We start from the raw sequence: 10301 nt of genomic DNA on the forward strand, positions 1-10301 counted from the left end.
AAGGTGTCTTAATATGAGACCATGTGGTATCCTAATATGAGACACCACGTTATATGGGTTTAAAAGGTGATACAAATTATTGTAACGCATTGTTTTGGATATAAACTGTATACTATGCTGTAGACATGATTCTATTGTTCTGAAGCTGTTTCTTTGTGGCATATTATGCAATTTTCTTTTTTTTTAAATAAGCCACAATTTAAGCTAATAATAAAAATTGGAAGTCTAAAGGTCAATAAATTTCATTTTTAACTTAAATTGTGGCTTATTTCCTAATAAAATCGTAAAAAGACATGATGCTATTATACTCAAAACATTACAGTATTCTAATATGTGATATCTCATATTAGGCACACTTGAGGGTCTCATATTAGGAGCAACCACGTGTGAATTTTTTAGTCCGTATTTTGAATTTAAGACTGGTTTTCACGCCACTATAATTGCGTGTTTCTGTAACCGATTCAAGTAGCTATCAACTAATTACTAAGGTAATTTTTTTTCTCTCACCTTAAAAATAAAAATTCAGTTTGAGCTACACCGATTAAAAAACTTCTGACTCGCAAAAAACTTAAAAACTTCACTGACTGGTAATACTAAATAAAAGACATTCGATTTATTCACAGCCTACTGGAAACACTACCAGAGCTTAGTTTTTACCCCACTCACCAGGCTGCAGCACCTACAAGACTCTAGAGGCAGGGGTCTCATATTAGGAACGGGTCTCATAATATGATCTTTAACCCTATATCCAATTTCTTTCTTCATAATTTTTACCTAATGTTATTTAAGATTTAGAAATTAACTGTTATAATAATTAGTTTTAAGTCTTTATTGTAATTAATTATTGTATAACCAATATTGTTTGTGTCAATGGCCATTGCTGCTGAGACACATAAATTTAAATAAAAAAAATCTCATATATCTAACATATATTGACAATTTGGAGTGATATTGCCTATCAGTACTATTTTTTTCAACTAGGTACTTTATTGTCAACAAATGGATTCATCGGACATGTTTATTTATAGGTAGTTCATTTGAATAAATGAAACAAAACGTCTTAGTATTTGGGAATGCATGATAATGTTTTCCATGTTAATTTCATTTTTGTGAATGATTATTAATTGATAGTGTTACACCTGTTAAAATCTAAATACAACTCATATGTTTAGCTAATGTACATTTTTTTATCATCAAAAACCAGATTAAAAAGAATTTTGCAAAAAGTTTTAAAAAAGTTTTGGGTATTTATAGATATTTTTTTGAAACCAGTTGAGATTATTTCCATATTTTTAGAAAATGAAAAATGTGTATCGAAAAAAATCGAATTTACTTAACCAGCTTTACGAAGACAAGCGTTCATCACTCATACAATATTAGTACTAGGTACTTATTAAGACAGACTAGGTGTCAGACAGGGCACCTATTCTGTCTTAATAAGTACCTAGTACTAAGTACCTAGTTAAAAACTTATACTGAAATGATGGCATCTGCTGAGGTAAAATATGCCGGAAGTAGAATGAGCCTCCGTTCGGATCTCCGGGTGAGGAATATCTCAGGGGGAACACCATTGCAGGTTAGAAAAATCAGGATAGGGTCGTGGAATCTTGGTAATCTTACAGGTAAGAGTCTGGAGTTAGTGGATGCGCTCAAGCGAAGGAGAGTTCAAATTGCTTGTGTTCAAGAAACTAGGTGGAAAGGACAAAGGGCGAAAGAACTAGGTGAAGGTTACAAATTGTGGTATGCAGGGAGTAGTAACACTAGAAATGGAGTTGATATAATTGCTGATAGTGAAATGAAAGATAACGTAGTGGAAGCTGTAAGACGGAGTGATAGAATGATGTCAGCGAAATTTGTAATTGATAAAGAGGTATTGAATGTTGTGTGTGTATGCTCTTCAAACAGGTCTGGGTGAGAATAAAAGAAGAGCTTTCTATGACCAATTAGGAGACGCCCTGAGTGATATTCCATCAGAGGAGAAAGTTATTATAGGAGGTGATTTCAATGCACATGTGGGCCAGGCCAAGGCAGGATACGAAGCAATACATTGGGGATTAGGCTTTGGATCTAGAAATGAAGCTGGAGATGACATGCTTGAATTAGCAACAGCACTGGATATGGCGATTGTTAACACATTCTTTAAAAAGAGAGACACTCACTTATTACCTACAAAAGTGGACAACATCAATCCCAAATAGACTACTTCATGATAAGGAAAGAAGCCACACGTGAATGCAAGGACTGCAAGGTAATAGTTAGTGAGATAGTGAGCCAACAACATAAGCTGCTTGTTCTGGACATCGAAGTAGAAAGCGAAAATAAACAAAAATATCGGAGAAGACCACAAAAAATCAAGTGGTGGATGCTAAAAGATGAGAAAGAAGGTCTATTCAGGAGAAGAATAGTAAAAAAAATAGGTTGGAACATGAAAGGAGCCCTAATACAATTTGAAGAATAATGGCCAGTAGTATTAGAGAGACTGCTATTGAAATACTTGGTAAAACGTCAAGAAAAAAGTTTGACGATAAAGAGACTTGGTGGTGGTCAAACGAAGTAGGTACAAGGCAAAATAAAAGTGGGAAATAAAAAGGGAAAATTATATAAAAAGTGGCAAGAAACCAGATCCGACACAGAACTACAGAACTATATGGTGGCGAAAAAGGAAGCGAAAGCAGCAGTAGCAAACAAACATATTTCCTGACAGGCATGGGATAACAATACGAAATTTGGTAAGCGGGGGTTTTTTGGAACGAGAAATCTAAATTTGCCACCGAAAATGATGTGTTGCCTAGAGGGCGCCACATACGCCTTTTATCGCTCATTATATAGGTTCAATTTTTTTTATTACCCACTCGATATGATTTTTAAATCAAAACTTTTATTATCTTAATATTTTTACATAAATAAGGTATACGACATTAATCTCGTTAAACTCGACCTTTTTTGAGATAAATGCATTTTAAATCTCCGAGGCAACATCATTTTCTGCTATTATCATTGTAATTATACCCAAAAAGTAACGTAAAACCATAAAAATTTACAAAAATGTACCGTAAATTTCTTCAAATGAAATTTGCGATGCAATGACATAAATTTGAGCACTGGCGCAATTTTTTTGGTTTCAAGTTTATTTTTCGATTCTAACTCCAATATTATGTACAAAAATATGTTGTATCGCAGATTTAAAATGCGTTTATCTCGAAAACAGTTGAGTTTAGCGAGATGAATGTAGTATACCTTTTTTGAGTAAAAATATTGGGAGAATAAAAATTTTGATTCAAAAAGTATGTAGAGTGGGGGATGAAAAAAACTGAACGTATTAAATGAGCACTGAAATATGTATGTGGCGCCCTCTCAGTAATACATCATATTTGTTGGCGAATTTAAATTTCTCATCCCAATAAACCCCCGCGTACCAAATTTCGTGTTGTTATCCTATGCTTCTCAGGAACTATTTAAGAATAAATAAAATAAAAGTTTAACTTTGACATCCTGTATTTCGGTTATTATCAACTTTTGTACTAAGGTAAGTTAGTAAACACCCTGTACATATGTAATAGGTCGGGCCGAAAAAGGGCAAAAAAAATTTTTTTGGGAAATTTTAAACGGGCTAGTAAAAAAAGTTGTGTATGGTAGTCCTAATACTGTGTACCAAACATAGGCCGAATTAAAATATTTTTGACCGGGCCCCCGGGGGCCTAAAAATAAATAATTTTTTTTGCTTTATTTTTGGGGCGGGCTAGTGTCGAAAATATTAATATCGATGCCACTATCTCATTATAAAATTTTCATCATGATTTAAAAAAATTTAACCAGCCCCCAGGACTAAAAATATAAAAGAGGGGTAAACAATTCATATTTATTTACTATTTTTGCGCTCTGAATTGTGCAGCTCTTTGCTTGAATCAATATTCGGCATGAAAGGTTGTTACATTGAACTATTATGGACATATTTAACATTATTTTGTATATTATTATTTATTTAACCCAGAACTCATCATGATGAGGTAGCTGCATGGCGAGTTCCACCCGCCCACTATGAGATGTATGTAATCTTCTGCATCGAAATTGATTTAGGGATTTGGGATACTATGAAAACGCAATTTTTATACCAGCCTTCCTATATTTTAAAATTTTTCTGACAGCAACCTCTCTAATATGTTAACGTGAATCTGTTAACATACAAATTTGAATGACTTCCGGGTGTGCAAATTAAGCATTGTCTTGAATAACTTTATTGATAATTGATGAGACATTACTCGGAAAATCTCTCGAGGCCTGTATTAATTTCCATAGATGCCTGGCACCATATTTTAATCTTGGCTGAGTTTTTATCTCAAACCTCATACGAGAATATACTTGTCTTGTAATACAAACTCAGCTAAAATCTTTAAGCTTTTACAAGGATCAGTTGTAGCTACATAAACTCTAAGAATGCGATTCGCTGTCGTGAACCAACGTGTTTGTGCCATCTTCTCCGGACTTCTCTCTGCCAAACTTTGAGAACATATTCCATCTCAAATTATTATTATTATAATAATTGGAGAAAACTATATAATTATATTTGAATAAATACTGTTGATCTGGACTTAGATCATTTTCGTTTACAAGAGGCAGGAGAGCTTCTATGGGTTTAAATTTAATAACAGGCATTTTTTCGCAATTGGGAAGAGGGGATCCAATCAGCTCAGAATATGAATAGGGACCTTTGTGCGGGCATCTAGTTTTTGCAGCAAATATCGCAAGGCAAGTTCAGTAGCGTGCAACGGGCATACATTTCACTGTAATGGTTTATGCACTCGCCTTTCTATAATTCCAATGATTCCACCTTCCAGCCGTATTGACATTTGTACCATCACATCCCATAACACTTAAACTGCTTAGATCTATATTATGGCTTTGTAAATAATAATAGATATCCTTCGACAATATCTATGACACGAGACTGGCTAAGAGCTAAGTACCCAAAATATAAATTACCGGGTCCTTCGATTAAAGCTATTATGGTCTTCGGTTTTCATAATTCGTCTCGCGTTTCCGAAGACATGGTTTGATATTTTCTTTCATCACAGTATTTCTTCAATTGACTTGTTTAAATTTTTATTCTCGCGCTGGAGTTGCCGTCTGTTTTCCTTAACTCCTCTCCGAATTTTATTTTTGTCGATGACCAGCGTTGTATTATCTTTGAAAATTTAGTTTAGATCTTCTAAAACGGCATTTAAAAGCTTAAGTATTTTTTCCTGTCGACTGTATTATCTTTTTTTCGCTTAACCATAGAATATGACAACAGAAGCTTTTTTAATAGACCCCAGCATTTTTTTAACAAAATAAAAATTCTTTAAAGGCCGGGGGGCCGGGTTAATTACTTTTTAAACCGGCCCAAATTTGATGTAGGATTATATAAATAGTAGTTCCAATTTTTAGCCACTAACCTTGTACAAGAATTTGAAAAAAAAATTGTGACCCAAAAACAAATTTTAAGGGCCACAGGGCCCGGTTAATTATTTTTTAAACCGGCCCAAATTTGGTATAGCATTATATAAATACTAGTCACAACTTTTGGCAACTAGCCGTATAGAAAAAGTAGAAAAAAATTTTTTCGGCCCGGCCTAATATGTAACTCACTTTGAATTATTAATATTAAAAGGTTTTTCAAGTAAGGAGTTTACTCAATGTTTTATTAGCTTCAATAATTTTCGTAACGATTAGTTTTTTGTTTTACGAAAGCGAGTGATTTACGAAAAACCGCTTTAAAACATGCATTTTTTTCACAAAAAATTAAAATCTTTGATCTTTATTAACTCAAAAAGTATTGATTTATTTTGGCAACTTATAACAAATTTTGCTTATAATTTGTCCTTCTATCAATTTGTGGAGTTATTTATATATATATATATATATATATATATATATATATATATATATATATATATATATATATATATATATATGAAACTTAAAGCTAAAATCAATATCAACAAAAGAATTAATATTAAAATTAAACTCACCAGGCTTCCGGGTTGAACCGCGTCGTTGGTTTCTAGGCCGAGCTTTCGACGTCCTCTCTGACGTCATCTTCAGGGCTTCCGGGGTCTCAGTCTCCTGAGGCTCCAGACACTACACTCACTACTCACTACTTCACTACTCACTGCAATACTGTTGTTGCTGACGCTGGGGCGGTCCCCATTAATATTCTTGAACTCCTAAGTGGAGCATAGAGCTCCAGTGAAAACGCGCCATCGGGTTCTATTTTGCGCTAGGGCCTTCACCTTATTCCGAGACTTTCCTTGACTTCTTATCTCGTCCATGATGGATCTTCTCCAAGTTTGTGCTGGGCGACCTCTTTTTCTTTTTCCTTGGGGATTCCACTCTAGGGCAGTTTTTGCTATACTGGAACTATCTTTTCGGAGTGTGTGACCTATCCACCCCCACTTTCTGATTTTAGTTATTTTTAGTAAAATGATTTTCACCCCCGAGAAAGGATGGTATCCACCCTCAAGGTAAAGGCGCAAGGTGGCATCATGTCACCTTTGTTTCTTGAGGTATTGTCTAACTACTCACCGATTTTCGTGAAAATCGGTGAAGGTTCACCAAAATTTAAGGTAATGGTTGATTTTTACCTTCAGTGACTGCACTGTACAAAAATAATTGCAATTTAATGATCTAAATGCGCGTATTTTGGAAGCCCATAAATTATTAAACGATATGTAGTCGCCAAATAATTAATTTAATTCGATATGTAGTTTTAAGTACAATTCTCTCTTAAGCCGGGACGATGGGGTGGTTTTCTTGCGAAGGGGTTGCAGCTCAATAATCAAAATGCACGTGATTTAACAGTTTATTCTTAGAATATAATATAAGCTATACGAATTATATCCGCGATACGATATATTTTAAATTTTCTCAGCATTTTTCTCTTAAGTTAAATCAATTAAAGGGTTGTTTGGGGGTGAAGGGAATGAGCTCAAAAATCTAAACTATATCACTTCGAGAGCTCATAAATAGCTCGTAATTCTGCCGCAAAGATCGACTCAATATCCCTATTTTTAAGGTAGTGGGTAGGGACTGACTCAGCCCCACTAAAATGTTAAATTCCTGCTCAGTGTAACGAGCTCAAAATTTTTAATTTGCGGAATATGAAAGCTCATAAATCAGCATTATTTGTTTTTTAATTTTTGCAAGTAGGGGGCGGGGGGCAGCTCAACCCGGGTTCTATTGTGCTGTTCACTGTTGTGTTGTGACAGCGGTTCTCCTTGTTTTAAGCGACTGCTGATTTCAATCGATTCTAACAGTTTGTTAACCGTCCGTACCCTCAATCTACATCTATTTACACATATCGAGCTGGATAAGATTTTTGGAACTGAAAGCTCTGACATTGTATTCCACATATGATTCCTTTTAATGCTGTCGTACGCTTGTCGGTAATAGGTATATGAAAATATTCTGGATAGTAGTATTTAATTCCCATTATTTTTCTAGAAGCTACCTTAGAGTGAAAATCTGATCTATGGTCGATCTATTTTTTCTGAATCAGGGCCCGGATTACGTACACTCGATACGCATCGTATCCGCCATGTTTTCCCATAAGGCGCTACAGTAAAACATGGCGGATACGATGCGTATCGAGTGTACGTAATCCGGGCCCAGGTTTGGTATTCTCCTGAAATTTTCTATACAGAAGGTGTTAGCCTATTTAATCCTATGATTACAGCACTCGTTTTTATGGCCCTTTTGATGGAATAATTATACTTTGATGCCATTTTGTTGGTATTTTTTTTATTGGTTTTTGCTTATTATGTTGTAAATAATAAATGTATCCATAACTTTGTACTAATTTCTCTAGAAGAATCTATTCTGCGATGGGTGATCGACACATTTTCTACTATATACTTCCTTCTTCCTCTCTTTTTTGCGCTTTATTAACAATGTTTATCCATGAATTTCTAGGTTATCCAAATAAGATTAATGAAGAAGGAATAGCGTACTACCGAAAGCTCATCAAAGAACTGAGAGCCAATGATATAGAACCCTTAGTAACCATCTCCAATTGGGACCTACCTCTGACTCTTGAAAAGCTGGAAGGTTTTCAGAACTCAGATATACAACACTGGTTCTCTGATTACGCCCGAGTACTCTTTCAGAACTTTGGAGAAAAAGTTAAATACTGGATCACTTTCAATAAACCGAGGCAGACTTGTATGGGTGGATACGGTTACAGGTACTATCCACCCGCTGTTCATTCTGAGGGACTTCTTGAATATACCTGTGCCCATAATTTGCTCAAAGCTCACGCTAGAGCCTGGCATGTATATGATGAAGAATTTAGACCTACTCAGAACGGTACGTAGATGCATTCTTTGTAACAATTCTTTTAAATTATTTATAATGTGTATTTCTTTAAGGAAAAATATCCATTGTTCTTGATACAAGCGCTTATGTGCCAGCTTCGGATAGCCAAGAAGATAAAGTTGCAGCAGATACAAAGTTTCAGTTCGAGGTAAAGTGATTAAAGAAAAAATTGTGAATATAGATCAGCAATTCTGTTCTGGTGAACAGAATATATCTTAATGTACGTATCCATTACGTTGGTGCTCAGTGCTCCGTGTGGATACGGCATGCGCTCCTCTACATATATAGCAACAGCCACCGATTGGTTCGCCGAGGGTCGAGATTGCCCGGAGCGGTGTAGTTCAGAGAAATAAGGAAAAAAATATCCTGTTGGTGACACAACCCCCTCCAGGCCGAAACCAAATTTTTTGAGTAGTATGGACATCTATAATAATAACCTATCCGCTGGGAGCGTTAACTTTGACACATGGTCACGTGGTACACTGTGGCTGTTTGTGGGACGATCTTATGTGTATTCCTTATGGGTGAATTGCAAAAACAAGAGATTATTTAAATTATTACTACTACTTTTGTACAATTGTATCAATAAATCATAAGAAATTTGCTATAAATAATATATATGGTAGAAAATGTCTGATATAATACATAAATATAATTTCAATATACAAACTTAGGAAGAGATTTTTAAGTTAACAGCCGAAATGTGAGGTTACGACTGTCAAGAAGGAGAAAGGACTTCATAAATGTAAACAAAAGTTGCAAAGCCAGAATTTGCCCAATCTCAAAGCCTTTTTAATTCCTATAAAGTTGAAATGTTGCTTCCTCTGCAGCTTTTTCTGCTTAAGTATAGTGTTTTTAACATAATACCACCATAATTCGGTCTTAAATTTCTATGAAATATAGTTCTTTAGTGATATTCACCAAGCAAAGTTTACAAACTTTTGTGAACCATTCTATTTTGTATAATAAAAATGGTAATGTGCTTTGCCCCGGATTGTACACAATATTGAGAAAGAGGGATATGTGATATGTAGATTCTTTCTTGTTCCCCAAGATCTGGTTAAAAAGAAGACATTGATTTCATTACTAAGGTAAGAAAATATAGTGAAGAGAAAGAACTGAATTTATCGTTTTATAATTATTGATTCACAGACGGAAAGATAGGGAACCATCTGTCTATTCTTTGTTGGTTTGCTCTTGCCATTTTCTGAATTCTGACCAACAAAATGGCCCAATAATTTTTGAGCACAACAAAGCCAAAGGTTTTTTGACGGACAATCAACCTTTACATCCAAATTAAAAGACTAAAGTAAATAATTTTTCCACCTACCTCTACCGAAAGTATACTTTTCCGGACCTGATTGTAGGGAGCAAAGTTGTACTTTTCCTCCCTAGGGAGGAAAATATTTTTCCTCCCTAGGGAGGAAAAGTGAAAGTGACGTCATGGTATTTCATTCATGAAATATAACTTATTGACGCCCTGTACAATATCTATTTTCTATTACGTAAGTATCTATAGATTTTAACGTTTATTTAAAAACACTCTGTATTTTGCAGAATGGTAAAAAACAGTAGATTGTTATTCTGATTTAACAATGTTTACATTAATAATTTGACTTATATTTGACAGTTGACAGTTATAATGTACCTACTTGTTGGTTTTAGTTCTAATAAATTTTGTTGGTTAGTTACATAAATATATTAAGTAAAAATAAAAAAATGACTTGTTATTTGAGGAAGGTGGAAAAACCATATGTATAACATGGGAGTAAAGTGCCTTTTCCTCCCTTGAATGATTACTGCCCTCCGCTACGCGTCGGGCAGTAAACTTCATTCTCGGGAGGAAAAGTAGCACTTTCCTCCCTTGTTATACAAATAGCTATTACTTGTGTTGAAATATCTGTTGCAATGTTGTAGAGTGCAAATCTGCTACTTTTTAGAGGTCCTCTCAG

At 34.7% G+C, this 10301-nt stretch overlaps 1 protein-coding gene across 1 annotated transcript; it reads left to right on the forward strand.

Annotated features, from left to right (window-relative positions):
• Positions 1 to 6027: 6027 nt before the first annotated feature.
• LOC126882001 (myrosinase 1-like) lies at positions 6028 to 9986 on the forward strand. The gene is made up of 2 exons (XM_050646769.1): positions 6028 to 8340; positions 8403 to 9986. Exons 1-2 carry the CDS (start codon positions 7860 to 7862, stop codon positions 8504 to 8506), a joined length of 585 nt encoding a protein of 194 aa, XP_050502726.1. The 5' UTR covers positions 6028 to 7859; the 3' UTR covers positions 8507 to 9986.
• Positions 9987 to 10301: the final 315 nt, after the last annotated feature.

This window comes from Diabrotica virgifera, chromosome 1 (assembly GCF_917563875.1).
Source record: "Diabrotica virgifera virgifera chromosome 1, PGI_DIABVI_V3a".
Lineage (NCBI taxonomy): Eukaryota > Metazoa > Arthropoda > Insecta > Coleoptera > Chrysomelidae > Diabrotica > Diabrotica virgifera.

Excerpts from the sequence above, each read along its gene's own strand:
- LOC126882001 (XM_050646769.1), top strand. The coding sequence starts at position 7,860 with ATGGGTGATCGACACATTTTCTACTATATACTTCCTTCTTCCTCTCTT. Across the intron at positions 8,341-8,402 it reads ATTTAGACCTACTCAGAACG|GAAAAATATCCATTGTTCTT; the intron begins GTACGTAGATGC and ends TATTTCTTTAAG.